The 16,202-nt window shown below is 43.6% G+C and overlaps 1 protein-coding gene across 13 annotated transcripts in view; it reads left to right on the top strand.

Moving 5' to 3' along the window:
• The window catches only part of LOC139539725 (transcriptional repressor p66-alpha-like), a 52,749-nt gene that overhangs the window by 16,821 nt on the left and 19,726 nt on the right, over positions 1-16,202 (top strand). The window contains exons 1-8 of one of the 13 annotated variants that reach the window (XM_071342934.1): positions 4,354-4,511; positions 5,185-5,498; positions 7,845-7,974; positions 8,181-8,312; positions 10,109-10,183; positions 15,065-15,184; positions 15,627-15,845; positions 16,023-16,200. In XM_071342934.1, coding sequence (XP_071199035.1) covers positions 4,491-4,511; positions 5,185-5,498; positions 7,845-7,974; positions 8,181-8,312; positions 10,109-10,183; positions 15,065-15,184; positions 15,627-15,845; positions 16,023-16,200 — 1,189 coding nt within the window. In that variant the 5' untranslated portion in view covers positions 4,354-4,490. Of the gene's footprint in view, positions 1-4,353; positions 4,512-5,184; positions 5,499-7,844; positions 7,975-8,180; positions 8,313-10,108; positions 10,184-15,064; positions 15,185-15,626; positions 15,846-16,022 lie in introns of those variants that run through there. The other 12 variants (XM_071342935.1, XM_071342924.1, XM_071342929.1 and 9 more) reach the window with 12 other exon arrangements.

The following is a 16,202-nucleotide window of genomic DNA, read 5'->3' on the forward strand; positions in this document are numbered from 1 at the left end:
TACATTTTTCCAGGTGGGAAAGGGCAGTGTGGAATGCAATAGAGATTCCGTCATCTGTGGATCTGTTGAGCCGTTATGTGAATTGGAGTGAGCTCAGGGTGTCTGAGATGATGGTTTTGATGTGAGCCATGACCAGCCATTCAATGCATTTCATGGCTATAGATGTGAGTGCTTTTGGCAATAGTCATCTAGACAGGTTACCTAGGTGTTCTTGGGCACACAGACTATGAGCTGCTTGAAACAAGTTTATTACAGACTGGGTCAGGGATAGGTTGAAAATGTCAGTGAAGACACTTGTAAACTTGTTAGCGCATCCTGGTATTCCGTCTGGCCCCGCCGGCTTGCGAATGATAACCTGTTTAAAGGTCTTACATCGGCTACGGAGCGTGAGAGCACACAGTCGTACAGAACAGCTGGTGCGCTCATGCATGGTTGTTGTTTCCCTCAACACTAGCATAAAGGCATTTAGCTTGTCTGGTAGGCTCACATTGCTGGGCAGCTCACTGCTGGCTTTACCTTTGTAATCCGTGAGAGTTTGCAAGCCCTGCCACATCCGTCAGCGCCGGCGTTGTAGGATTTGATCTTAGTTCTGTATTGATGCTTGACGCTTTGCCTGTTTGATTGCTCGTGGGAGGTCATAGCGGGATTTCTTAAGCGTCCGGATCGTGAAGAGCTATGTGCTCTGCGGTTTATGCATGCTCCACCCCCTTCAGCTGGATGCCCTTTGTGCTCATTGATGGGTACAAACAGGGCACATCTGTCCTTGTTATGTTGCAGAGCTCCGTCCCTATCCTATTAGCTCAACAGTGTTTCACCCACCATTTTATAGGCCGGGTGCCCTGCTCCCAGCCCCACCTACATTTTGCATTAATGTTTTGATTGAAATGTGATCTGCAATAGGCAGTGGATGTTGCTTTGAGGGTCTTTCTGCCCCTCTCACCTTGAAAATAGCCACATTTTTGTGAACACTGAGCAGATGTGGAGGATCACAGTAAAGGGATGTTCAGGACCAGTAAATCTCAGTGGTAATATAGTCACTGAGTGGGAGAAAAATGCTGAGTTGGACATTTTCATCAGCCTGGCCAAGTTGTTCTTGTCATGTTAGAGAATTTTGGAGTTTGAGTTCCTATTCTGTCAGAGGACCATTGGAGGCTGTTTACTTTAGCCTACTTCAGTGCTAGGAGTGGCTGGGATTGATATCCTGGTGTGCATGTATGTGCGGCTATCAATTACTCAAAATTAACTCTGGGACAGTTGTGGAATGATAGATCCCAAATTCATACAACCCTAGACCTACGCTACATATATATTTTTTGAAACGAGGCTGATGCAACAGATCAGAACGTTTTAGCTTAATGTTGATTAAATATTATTTCTCCACATTATAAGCGCAGCAATTCGCACAAGGCAGCTACGTGCGTGAATGTTCATTCCGTAATGCTGTTAGTGGAAAAACACTTGTCAGAAGCGCACCGCACATGGGAGAGGTTTTTTGACACAGAGATGAAAATATCCGGGGACATCAAAAGATTCAACAACTAGCATGGGTTGCTAATATGATTAGGATTGTGTCTTTTGGCTACTGGACAATTATAGAAATTGAGGGAAATAGGCTAATGGTTTCAATGGCATATGGTAGTCTTTATAAAATTGCTTTCACGGTTGGTCGTATTTTGGCTAGGCTACTTTGAAGCGAGGTAAAGATACCTCAAGATATAGTTCAGGTTCAGGTTTCAAACAATTAAATATATTTTCAAAATGCGTACTGCCTCCAGCTCATTGCAAGTGGTGTGTGACGCGCTGAAGCCTGCCTACCGTTATATGCACTGGAATGGGAAGTGCACTTCAGTTGCCAGTTGAGAAATAAAGATAGTAGCTCTTTTTTAATGATGGCTATCAAAACTGTTTTTAATATTAGATTATATTTAGAATTGTTGTGCAATGATTGGGCTTATAAAACATATTACCTCAACTACCTCATACCCTTGCACATTGACTCAGTACCGGTAGTGATTATGTTAGGTCAGTACCTAGTCACAGAAAAACACAGCCATTTTTCCAGCCAAAGAGAGGAGTCACAAAAAACAGAATTAGAGAAAATTAATCACTAACCTTTGATGATCATCAGATGACACTCATAGGACTAAATGTTACACAATACATGTATGTTTTGTTCGATAAAGTTCATATTTATATCCAAAAATCTAAGTTTACATTGGCGCGTTATGTTCAGTAATGTTTTGCCTCCAAAACATCCGGTGATTTTGCAGAGAGCCACATCAATTTACAGAAATACTCATAATAAACATTGATAAAAGATACAAGTGTTATACATGGAACTTCAGATAAACTTCTCCTTAATGTAACCGCTGTGTCAGATTTAAAAAAAACTTTACGGAAAAAGCACACCATGCAATAATCTGAGTACGGCGCTCAGACACAAAAACAAGCCATACAGGTACCCGCCATGTTGTGGAGTCAACAGAAGTCAGAAATAGCATTATAAATATTCACTTACCTTTGATCTTCATCAGAATGCACTCCCAGGATTCCCAGTTCCACAATAAATGTTTGTTTTGTTCGATAAAGTCCATAATTTATGGCGTTTAGTTCAAAAATCCAAATTCATGACGCGCAGGCCAGACAAAAAGTCAAAAGATTCCATTACAGTTCGTAGAAACATGTCAAACGATGTATAGAATCCATTTTTAGGATGTTTTTAACATAAATCTTCAATAATGTTTCAACCGGAGAATTCCTTTGTCTTTAGAAACGAAAAGGAACGCAGCTACTTCTCACGGGGGTGTGCCTGAGTGAGCTCATGGCACTCTGCCAGACACCTGGTTGAAACAGCTCTCATTCCCTCATCCTTCACAGTAGAAGCCTGAAACAAGGTTCTAAAGACTGTTGACATCTAAAGGAAGCCCTAGGAAGTGCAATATGACCCCATAGACACTGTATATTGGATAGGCAAACCTGCAAACCTCAGATTTCCCACTTCCTGGTTGGATTTTTTCTCAGGTTTCTGCCTCCCAGGTTTCTGTTATACTCACAGACATCAGACATCATTCAAACAGTTTTAGAAACTTCAGAGTGTTTTCTATCCAAATCTACTAATAATATGCATATCTTAGCTTCTGGGACTGAGTAGCAGGCAGTTTACTCTGGGCACCTTATTCATCCAAGCTACATAATACTGCCCCCAGCCATAAGAAGTTAACCAGTAATGACATCATTAACAGACCAAAGTCAATTGGCTGATGCAATAGATACTCTTTAGGAGAGACGTGAGAGAGACCGAATAAGTGAATTAATAAAGTTTTTGGTGGCAATCATCTTTAAAATCAACATATTTTGTGTTATGGTTTGCATATTATCCTAAACAAAGTACTAGGGTAGTCAATTGATGTTAGCTTTCACTGTCAGCTAGCATAGCAAGGAAAGTTGAAAAAGCTGGAAGTTACCGGTGTCTTCTTGCATTGTAAAGTGTTCTAGCCTGTATGGACATTGTTTTGCGAACAGTTTCAACATTTCTACATGCTATGTCACATAATTCAAGTTTGTTAACTTCTGTGCAAAACATTTTAGCGGAGTGACTCTTTAGTTTTAGAGTTAATTTCCTGCAATTCTACTCATTTTGCCATGGGCCGTAGAGAACATTTTGCATTTTTCAAGCAAGTTGGCTACAATTCTACACATTTTGCCATGGGGCGGATATAATTTAAAAAATGAATTGTATAACTAATTTCCTGCAATTCTACACATTTTGGAATAAGGTGGAGAGAAATTATGGTTTTTAATGATATCTGAGTGAGTGATTAATAAAATCAATGGGGATTGATTGGTAATTCGACCATGATTACAAGTTTAGATTAAACATGTTTAGCTGACATGGGCTAAATGAGTGACTGTCAATGACTGACATAAAAAGAGAAACTGCTGATGCACAATAACATTTCAAAATTGCTCCTTGTGTATTCTACTATTCTAACTCTCAACATTAAGTTGAGACCTCAACTGAGATGGTGCTATTCTGTTTTTCTGAATGAGTCCGTATTTCTTCGGTGCGATGATCATTGGCAATCAGTGTTTTAAATGGTTGGATCTACACCAAAATAAAGTTACAATCTCAGTTTCCATTTGACTTTATATATGCTACATGGATTTCTATTGATGGTGATCGATTCGGTGATATAGATTTTTTTGTGTCCTCAGTTGTCTGTGTAAAAGTTTCAGTGGCCTTTTCTCTGGCAGGCATTGTGTTTTGGAATCCAGGCGACGCTGTCTCCCTCCCTCCCCAGTTGCAGGCGGCTGTGGCCTCTCCCGCTGCCAGTTGGTCTCTCCAGGGATTAAAACCACAGACCGGTTTAAACCAGTTCTCAGGGAAGTGCTTTATGTCTCCCATGGAATCTTGGGAAGGGTCATGTGGAGCTCTACTCTGATGTCACAGTGGATGAAAAAGACCTTGAGTCAGCAGCTTTCTTTATCTGATGGGAGAAGTGTGTACACAGGTATACAGTGGCTGCCCCAATGATTGTTTAGAACCTCTATAAGGGGAGAGATGAGGCAATTATATTTAAAAGTCAGACCGTTTGAAAGGAGATAAGAGTAGGTTTCCCTGTACCTCAACTCTAGTCCAGAACGCACACACTTTCGAGGTCACACTGAACTCTGATTCTTGTTTCAATTCATAACCTGCGTTTGTGTGTCTGTGAGATATTTGCATGTCTGTTTGAGTGATGCTTTATCCATGGTGCGGTGTAATGGTTGTGGGTGAAGCTGGTGTTTTGAGCTGAGTGGGTCTCCCTTCTACACCGTCTATTATGGTAATGAGGGGGGAATTGGGTCAGCATCTGGGGAACAGGCACTCAGAGACAGGTCTGTGTTGCAGTCAGGTCAGTCAGACAGAGAGCCCCCCTCCCCAGTACAGCTGGAGGAATTAATACCCGGCCTGCTACCACAGTCCACAGTCCACACTCCACTGATATGGTGCCCTGGTGGGCATTTAGGTTTGATTTGTGCTGTTTTCATTGTTTGTATTCCATGACCACACTCCTCATTATCAGCCAGTGTTGAACTTCCAACTCATTTTGAGGCGGTGCTTCATTACTAAAACTATGCTGTCCACAGACACTGACCTGTGTGTTTATCCATATCTCTAACCCCCGTCTCTCTCTATCCCAGGCAGTGATGTCGGAGGAGGCGGTGCGTCAGACGCGCAGCCGGAAGCGGGCCCTGGAGAGGGACGTGGTTGCCCCTGGCAGCCCTGGATGGGAGCTGGACAGTAAGAAGGTAAAGCTGGAGAACTGTGACCTGCTACCTGCAGCAGATGGACCTATAGCTCTAGTGGCTGTGGGTGGAGGAGGAGATGTGGTGAAGACTGAGCAGACAGCCAAGGTGGCCAGCATGAGCATCCTGAAGACCGGTGAGGTTAAGGCTACCATCAAAGTGGAGGTGCAGACTGGGGACAGGCCTGTAGATATGAGCACATCTAAGAGGTGAAACAAACTGATTACACACACACACTGTGGTAGCCTACACTATCTGGCTGTAAATTTGAACCAGTCCTAACTGAACTGCGGTACCCTCAGACACTGTCTCTTTTTTTTAGTATTACCGTCACACTCTAGATTTACATTTCATTTTCGAATGTTGCTCTAAATTGTTATTTTTCCCATCTGGCCTGTGGTGCATGTTTACAATATGATGGGTTGTCTCTGAGTCTGTACAGGGTCTATTTAGGTGATTAGATTATTCTACTGCTTTGTTTTGACTGGAAAGGGACATTTGCTTGACAACTACTGTGTGTGTGTTCGAACTGTCTGCACTAGCTAGCGAGTGGGCTTCTCACACAGGAAGTGCATGTCTGTACTCCCTCGGTTCTGGGTGGCCTGCCCCCATTTTGAAAAGTTTGAGGCTCCGGCTGACTGCTTCCATTTTCTCCAGCACCTGAACTCTGCCTCACTTCACACAAAATGAAGGTCACAAACTGTCACAAACTGGTTCCAGCTGGCCGTTGCCATGGTTTCCACACTGGAGATTGGAAGAAGCAGTTGGGGGAAGGAGGGGCTGTTGTTGGGTGTGTCACATGACCAGGGGAGGGAAATGCCTGATGTCACGCGTTCTCTAAACTCGGTAGAGTGATTAATATACACTAGAGGTGAGGGCAGTAGTGAGAAAGGAAGATAACCTCCAAGGAACGACCTTTTATGTACTGCAGAAGTTTCCCCTTGTCACCTTTGCATCACCCTAAGCCTGTACTGCTAAAGTTTAAAAAAATGTTTTTTATTGAACTTGTAGTGTTTGCGCTGTAGAGGAGATCTAGCATTTTGATCCAACTGTTTTCATAAACAGGGTGCGAAGGCTAGAATAAGCATTGCATTCCACTGTCATTGAATTATAAATATATTTAAAAAAAACACTATTTTGGCCAGATAGACCTTAATAGACTAGCTAGAGAGAACTGTTGATGACGTTTCTGTCCAGTTTCATGAGTAGTGGTTTGAAGGAATGCACTTTTTCTACCTGATACTTTGCTCCCACGAGTTTACTAATTCAGTGGGAGTCAATACTGCAGAGTATTTCAGAGAAGCAGTAGCTAGTAGAAACAGAAGCAGTGGGGTTCTGGATCTTATGTAACCAGGTACGTGGCTTTTGTTTATGCTTGTCTAATCAGCTTTCAGGGTGGAGCAGATCGCCTTGTCACCACAGATAATAACCCTCACTTTGCCCATTGCCAGGGCTAAGAGTTTCTCCTGGTTAGGTCACTGTGTGTGTGTCTGGGGGGCCTCCCTATCCATCAGTTTACTCTTTGCCCAATGTGGTCCCTTGCTTTACATGGCCCCTGTATAACCAGCTGTGGATGGTGTGACTGTGAATCATAGCTACTGTATTTCCCTCTGCCTCCCCTCTAAACTGAACCAGGCGTCAGCCCTGTTACCACAGTAGGGATCTGGGATGTTTTGCACCAGCCAGGGAGACTGTGCCCTTGTTGAGTGCCCTACCCTCTGCACCGTAGCCCAAGACACACGGTCAGTAAATGAGTGAGTGAGAGTGAATACAATAGGCTGGGTCCTAGCCACGTTCCCCTCTCCCCTCCCCCACCCCTCTCGCTTTCCCCTCCAGTGTCTCCTGTAGGCCTCTGCGACTCTGATGTCAGCAGCTGGGAGGGGTGGGTTCCTGACGTACCGGGCCTCAGGCACAGCTACTGTCCCTACCAAGAGTCACCAACCCCACCCCTCCCCACTCACAGGGTACGAGCGGGACGCCTGCTGTGTGGGGGGGGGGGGGGAGCATTCCATCTTCGTTGGCCTCTCTGTCACAGGGTCCACACTACATACCGCTGCTCCCCTTTGTCCTCCTCAGGCTGGAGGAAACAACAGCTAGCTACAGCCATGGAGGAAGCAATGAGGCCAGATGTAATCTCCCAGGCTGGACCTACAACTTGGTCATAAACTCACTACTTTTGACCCAAGTTTCTGACACTACCATACCAGTGAAAAGATATGAAGAGGAAGGCTCTTATTCAGACCCACTATGATGGGTCTATGAATCTCAGATCGACTTTGGTGTCCCAACACTATCCACTCACTCGTAGATCACTGAAAAGTTATAATTTACCGCCCTCTACTGGACGAATACTGATTCTGTCTGTTTGCATACTGGCCATAAGTGGCCATCATTTGTAATATGATTTAATGAATGTTGTATGAGCACGCACAAATTAATGTGTGAGGAGAGGGGGTTTGGCTTTCCATATCATCTTTGCTTTCCATGTCTTATTTTTTCCTACTAGTAAAGTCGAGTTTAGTTATTTCGTTTTAGTTTTTTCTCTCTTCTCTCAGTGACGTAAAGAAAGAGAGGCAGCCCCTGTCACCAAACAATGATGTCATAGTGTTGTCAGACAACGAGCCGTCCATCCCCGTCATGAACGGCCTGAACTACTACAAAAAGACAGACACTGACCTGCTCAGGGTACGAACACACACACACACACACACACACACACACACACACACACACACACACACACACACACACACACACACACACACACACACACACACACACAGAGAACGACTTCTCTTTGTGCTACTCCCAATGTGTCTTCATCCATCATGGATGCAAATCAATTCTAATGTAATTTTGTGTATGATCCCCTGCTGTCTTCCCTTGTGTAGAAGAGCAGGCCAGATGAGAGGGAGCGCATCATCAAACAGTTGAAGGAGGAGCTGAGACTACAGGAGGCCAAGCTGGTGCTGCTGAAGAAACTACGACACAGCCAGATCCAGAAGGAGAGCACTGTACAGAAGGTATCTAAACACACACGTACACACACATACAGTGCATTCAGAAAGTATTCAGACCCCTTTACTTTTTCAAAATGTTCTTACGTTATAGCCTTATTCTAAAATGAATTACATTTATTTTTTTCCCTCATCAATCTACACACAATACCGCATAATGACAAAGCCAGAATTGGTTTTTAGAAATGTTTGCAAATGTATAAAAACAAAAACAAAAATTTAAATACCTTATTTAGTTTAGTATTCAGACCCTTTGCTATGAGACTCGTAATTGAGCTCAGGTGCATTCTGTTTCCATTGATCATCCTTGAGATGTTTTTACAACTTGATTGGAGTCCACCTGTAGTAAATTCAATTGATTGGACATGATTTGGAAAGGCACACCTGTCTATATAAGGTAGGACAGTTGACAGTGCATGTCAGAGCAAAAACCAAGCCATGAGGTTGAAGGAATTGTCCGTAGAGCTCCGAGACAGGATTGTGTCGAGGCACAGATCTGGGGAAGGGTACCAAAAAAGTTTTACAGCATTGAAGGCCCCCAAGAACACAGTGGCCTCCATCATTCTTAAATGGAAGAAGTTTGGAACCACCATACTCTTCCTAACAAACTCTTCCTAACAGGCCGCCCGGCCAAACTGAGCAATCTGGGGAGAAGGGCCTTGGTCAGGGACGTGACCAAGAACCTGATGGGCGCTTTGACAGAGCTCCAGAGTTCCTTTGTGGAGATGGGAGAACCTTCCAGAAGGACAACCATTTCTGCAGCACCACCAATCAGGCCTTTTATGGTGACCAGACGGAAGTCACTTCTGAGTAAAAGGCAAATGACAGCCCTCTTGGAGTTTGCCAATAGGCACCTAAAGACTCAGACCATGATAAACAAGATTCTCTGGTCTGATGAAACCAAGATTGAACTCTTTGGCCTGAATGCCAAGCGTCACGTATGGAGAAAACCTGGCACCATCCCTACAGTGAAGCATGGTGGTGATGGTGGCAGCATCATGCTGTGGGGATGTTTTTCAGTGGCAGGGGCTGGGAGACTAGTCAGGATCAGGACAAAGATGAACGGAGCAAAGTACAGAGATTCTTGATGACAACCTGCTCAGGACCTCAGACTGGGGGGAAGGTTCACCTTCCAACAGGACAACGACCCTAAGCACACAGCCAAGACAACGCAGGAGTGGCTTCGGAACAAGTCTCAATGTCCTTGAGTGGCCCAGCCAGAGCTCAGACTTGAACCCGATCAAACATCTCTGGAGAGACCTGAAGATAGCTGTGCAGAAACGCTCCCCATCCAACCTGACAATGCTTGAGAGGATCTGCAGAGAAGAATGGGAGAAACTCCCAAAATACAGGTGTGTCATACCCAAGAAGACTTGAGGCTGTAATTGCTGCCAAAGGTGTTTCAACAAAGTACTGAGTAAAAGGTCTGGATACTTATGTAAATATTATATTTCAGTTTGTTTTATTTTATAAATGTGCAAAAATGTCTAAACCTGTTTTTGCTTTGTCATTATGGGGTATTGTGTTTAGATAAGGGGGGGGGGGGAAACTATTTAATCAATTTTAGAATTAGGCTGTAACGTAACAAAAAGTGGAAAAGGTCAAGTGGTCTGAATACCTTCCAAATACACTGGATGCACACACACACATGCATGTGCACACATACTCACACACGTATGCAAGCACGCGCGCGCACACAGGCACAGACTCACACGCACAAAGCTTGCCATCAATTGTCTGGTCTCACTCACTCACTCTTTCTCTTCTCTCTTTCACTCACTCTCTCTTCCTCTGTTCTCCAGCCAACCTCTGGCTCTGTGGCCACTCCTCCACCTCTGGTCAGAGTCAGCATCGCATCAGGCAAAGGACCACTACAGGTACAGACAGCTACTGCTCACCGCTACTATACTATACAAGTCATTACATTACTGCTATTATCAGCTATTATCAGAATCACCTTTTTTTCCCTTATTATTATTATTATTATTATTATTATTTTTTTTTTTTATTTTTTTTTTTACATATACCCAGAATTTGCCTTAGTGGTGCTGCCAGCAATAGACAATATACAAACAGAATAGAGACATGAGTCTACTTGGACATCATACACAATATCCACCCCAATGGACATTTACCCTGCCCCCACCCAATGGACATTTATCATGCTGAATAGCCACCCCTAGTCAGACCACTGCTCCCCCTGGACTTCCTACCCCCCCCCCCGCTTCTACCCCTATAGACATTCCCACCCCCCTCAACTGACATTTTCACTGCCCCCACCCCAATGGTAATTTATCATGTTAGTTGTAAATATGTATGTTTATTATTTATTTTACTGTTTCATTCACTTCCCTTTGACCTGCACTGTTGAAGCTTAAGATTTTCATTGTACCCTGCATTCACATTTGCAACCCTGTGCATGTGACTTATAAACTGTCTCTCTAAACATAACTCTGGAGTATAGGCTCATTACAGTCGGAATATACAATTTACAGAGGGGATATATCTATCTATAAACTGTGTGGTTCGAGCTTGAATGCTGATTGGCTGGAAGCCATGGTATATCAGACAGTATACCACGGGTATGACAAAACATGTATTTTTACTGCCCTAATTACATTGGTAACCAGTTTATAATAGCAATAAGGCATCATGGGGGTTTGTGGTATATGGCCAATATACCATGGCTAAGGGTTGTGCATAAGAACAGCCCTTTGGCGTGGCATATTGGCCATATACCACACTCCCTCGTGCCTTATTGCTTTAATAAGCAAAGGGAGGGATGTACAGCACATTCACACTCCTTTTTAATTGTATATCAGTGTATCCATTCAACCACAGCACATTCAAGCTCTCTGTACTAGCTTGTTATCAGTGTGTCTGTTCAACCGTGCTGTCAGAAGTAATCACTTGCATCTTGCTGGGACACTACAGCTAATGTGACATGGCTCTGTTTTGCCTCTACCCGATATGTCTTGACAGAATGATTGATTGAATATGATGTGAAAGGGACTGGCCACTTGCCAGCAAATGTCAACAGTGATCATGTGGTATCATCACAAGATGCTTTCATGGTCAAATCTAATTTCCATTCAATCATGATTTACCTAAACGTCTGAATTACATGTGGATCTTGCGTTAGGAGTCAACCCTCATAGTATGGGTTGATCATGTGGTCACTTTAATAATGTTTACATACTGTTTTACCCATTTCATCTATGTATATACGTTATTCTAGTCAAGGCCAATACTATTCAACTATTGCTGTATATGTATATATACAGCATATATACAGTGGGGAGAACAAGTATTTGATACACTGCCGATTTTGCAGGTTTTCCTACTTACAAAGCATGTAGAGGTCTGTAATTTCTATCATGGGTACACTTCAACTATGAGAGACGGAATCTAAAACAAAAATCCAGAAAATCACATTGTATGATTTTTAAGTAATTAATTTGCATTTTATTGCATGACATAAGTATTTGATACATCAGAAAAGCAGATCTTAATATTTGGTACAGAAACCTTTGTTTGCAATTACAGAGATCATACGTTTCCTGTAGTTCTTGACCAGGTTTGCACACACTGCAGCAGGGATTTTGGCCCACTCCTCCATACAGATCTTCTCCAGATCCTTCAGGTTTCGGGGCTGTCGCTGGGCAATACGGACTTTCAGCTCCCTCCAAAGATTTTCTATTGGGTTCAGGTCTGGAGACTGGCTAGGCCACTCCAGGACCTTGAGATGCTTCTTACGGCGCCACTCCTTAGTTGCCCTGGCTGTGTGTTTCGGGTCGTTGTCATGCTGGAAGACCCAGCCACGACCCATCTTCAATGCTCTTACTGAGGGAAGGAGGTTGTTGGCCAAGATCTCGCGATACATGGCCCCATCCATCCTCCCCTCAATACGGTGCAGTCATCCTGTACCCTTTGCAGAAAAGCATCCCCAAAGAATGATGTTTCCACCTCCATGCTTCACGGTTGGGATGGTGTTCTTGGGGTTGTACTCATCCTTCTTCTTCCTCCAAACACGGCGAGTGGAGTTTAGACCAAAAAGCTCTATTTTTGTCTCATCAGACCACATGACCTTCTCCCATTCCTTCTCTGGATCATCCAGATGGTCATTGGCAAACTTCAGACGGGCCTGGACATGCGCTGGCTTGAGCAGGTGGACCTTGCGTGCGCTGCAGGATTTTAATCCATGACGGTGTAGTATGTTACTAATGGTTTTCTTTGAGACTGTGGTCCCAGCTCTCTTCAGGTCATTGACCAGGTCCTGCCGTGTAGTTCTGGGCTGATAACTCACCTTCCTCATGATCATTGATGCCCCACGAGGTGAGATCTTGCATGGAGCCCCAGACCGAGGGTGATTGACCGTCATCTTGAACTTCTTCCATTTTCTAATAATTGCGCCAACAGTTGTTGCCTTCTCACCAAGCTGCTTGCCTATTGTCCTGTAGCCCATCCCAGCCTGTTGCATGTCTACAATTTTATCCCTGATGTCCTTATACAGCTCTCTGGTCTTGGCCATTGTGGAGAGGTTGGAGTCTGTTTGATTGAGTGTGTGGACAGGTGTCTTTTATACAGGTAACGAGTTCAAACAGGTGCAGTTAATACAGGTAATGAGTGGAGAACAGGAGGGCTTCTTAAAGAAAAACTAACAGGTCTGTGAGAGCCGGAATTCTTACTGGTTGGTAGGTGATCAAATACTTATGTCATGCAATAAAATGCAAATGAATTACTTAAAAATCATACAATGTGATTTTCTGGATTTTTGTTTTAGATTCCGTCTCTCACAGTTGAAGTGTACCTATGATAAAAATTACAGACCTCTACATGCTTTGTAAGTAGGAAAACCTGCAAAATCGGCAGTGTATCAAATACTTGTTCTCCCCACTGTATATATATATATATATATATATATATATATATATACTATTCTATCCTACATATTCTTCAGATATACTGCATTTTCTATCAATATACTGTCCATAATGCTTATACATCCTATCATATATCTATATCTATATATATAGTACCAGTCAAAAGTTTGGCACACCTACTCATTCCATGGTTTTTCTTTATTGTTACTATTTTCTACATTGTAGAATAATAGTGAAGACATCAAAACTATGAAATAACACATGGAATCATGTAGTAACCAAAAAAGTGTTAAACAAATCAAAATATATTTGAGATTCTTCAAAGTAGCCAACCTTTGCCTTGATGACAGCTTTGCACACTCTTGTCATTCTCTCAACCAGCTTCATGAGGTAGTCACCTTGAATGCATTTGAATTTACAGGTGTCTTGTTAAAAGTTAATTTGTGGAATTTCTTTCCTCAATGCATTTGAGCCAATCAGTTGTGTTGTGACAAGGTAGGGGTGGTATACAGACGATTTGGTAAAAGGCCAAGTCCACATTATGGCAAGAACAGCTCAAATAAGCAAAGATAAACGACAGTCCATCATTACTTTAAGACATGAAGGTCAGTTAATCCGTAAAATTAAGAACTTTGTAAGTTTCTTAAAGTGCAGTCGCAAAAACCATCAAGTGCTATGATGAAACTGGCTCTCTTGAGGACCGCCACAGGAAAGGAAGAACCAAAGTTACCTCTGCTGCAGAGTACATTAGAGTTACCAGCCTCAGAAATTGCAGCTCAAATAAATGCTTCAGAGTTCAAGTAACAGACACATCTCAACATCAACTGTTCAGAGGAGACTCCGTGAATCAGGCCTTCATGGTCGAATTTCTGCAAAGATACCCCTACTAAAGGACACAAATAATAAGAAGAGACTTGCTTGGGCGAAGAAACATGAGCGATGGACATTAGACTGGTGGAAATCTGTCCTTTGGTCTGATGAGTCCAAATTGGAGATTTTTGGTTCCAACCACCGTGTCTTTGTCAGACGAAGAGTAGGTGAACGGATGATCTCCATGTGTGGTTCCCACCGTGAAGCATGGAGGAGGTGTGATGGTGTGGGGCTACTTTGCTGGTGACACTGTCTGTGATTTATTTAGAATTTAAGGCACATTTAACCAGCATGGCTACAACCGCATTCTGCAGTGATACGCCATCCCATCTGGTTTGGACTTAGTGGGGGACTATCATTTGTTTTTCAACAGGACAAACACCTCCAGGCTGTGTAAGGGCAATTTGACCAAGAAGGAGACCTGGCCTCCACAATCACCTGACCTCAACCCAATTGAGATGAGTAGGACTGCGGAGTGAAGGAAAAGCACCCAACAAGTGCTCAGCATATGTGGGAACACCTTCAAGACTGTTGGAAAAGCATTCCAGGTGAAGCTGGTTGAGAGAATGCCAAGAGTGTGCAAAGCTGGCAAAGGGTGGCTACTTTGAAGAATCTAAAATATAACATATTCTGATTGAAAACATTTTTTTTGTTACTACACGATTCCATAGGTGTTATTTCATAATTTTGATGTCACTTATTCTACAATGTAAAAATAAAGAAAAACCCTTATAAGTTGGCGTGTCCAAACTTTGACTGGTACTGGATGTATACACACACGCGCACACACTTTGGACTCCGATATTGCTCGTCCTAATATTTCTTAATTCCATTATTTTACTTTTAGATTAATGTGTACTGTTCGATATTTCTACACAGTTGGGAGCTAGGAACACAAGCATATCGCTTCACCCGCAATTACATATGCTAAATGTTTGTGTATGCGATCAATAAAATGTGATTTGGTTGTGTAAAGTTTAAACCCTGGTGTCGTTTTGTGTCCAGGTGTCGTCAGGCCGTAGCTCAGGCATAGTGATCCCTCCTCCATTAGTCCGGGGTGGGCAGCATGTCCCGTCCAAACAGAACTCCCAGACTGTCATGCCACCCCTCGTCAGAGGGGCACAGGTACTTTATACTCTGGTGCTTACTGTTTAAACGTATTTTATTGTTGTCTTGTGCAATGTGACTTATTAATATGAATTCTACATCAGTGTATTTTTTCATAATGTTTTTCTGCTACTTTCATGCTGTAAAACACATTATTCCTTGGCAGTGAACTCTCTAAGTAATAGACTAAATGCACAATACTAGTTGGTTCTACACGCAGTGTGCTTGTCAGTCTTTTCCAGTAAATTCATTTTACAGTGATATGGATATTGACATATTTTCTCTCAATGTCCTTTCAATTCAATGGGCTTTGGGCAGTGAGAAGACACAAAACAATATCAACTAAAAACAACTAGAAATCAACAGTAAACATTACACTCTCCTCTCTGTCCCTCTCCCTGTGTGTGTGACTCCACTTCCCCCTTATGTCCTGCGCTGTGTGTGTGTGTAACATTGTCAGCCCATTGCGGTGTCTCCCCAGCAGATCGCGTCCTTGCGGCAGCAGCAGCACTCTGGGTCGGGCCCCCCTCCCCTGCTGCTGGCCCCCAGGGCCTCGGTCCCCAATGTCCAGGTGCAGGGCCAGAGGGTCATCCAGCAGGGCCTTATCAGGGTGGCCAATGTCCCCAACACCAACGTCCTGGTCAACATACCACAGGTCAGAACACACACTATTACCCAGGTCAGTCAGAAACATTACTACATTACTGCCAGGTCACCAACATACTGGCCAGCATCTTACATTAAGTCCTCTTCCAAAGAGCACATTTCAGAAATGCATCCCCACAGTGTTGGACTCCCAACAGCACTATTTCTTCATCTAATTTCATCCTGACTAGTGAGTGTCTCTGTTTCCCAGGGCTCTCAGAAGGGCTCATCTGTGACGTCTCAGGCCGGGATGGGCAGTGGCGTGTCCACGGTCCAGGCCAACGAGTCCCCGGCTGCTCGCCAGGCGGCCGCCAAGCTGGCGTTGCGTAAGCAGCTGGAGAAGACACTGCTGGAGATCCCTCCTCCCAAACCTCCCGCCCCCGAGCGCAAC

The sequence above is a fragment of the Salvelinus alpinus genome, chromosome 15 (assembly GCF_045679555.1).
Source record: "Salvelinus alpinus chromosome 15, SLU_Salpinus.1, whole genome shotgun sequence".
Taxonomy (NCBI): domain Eukaryota; kingdom Metazoa; phylum Chordata; class Actinopteri; order Salmoniformes; family Salmonidae; genus Salvelinus; species Salvelinus alpinus.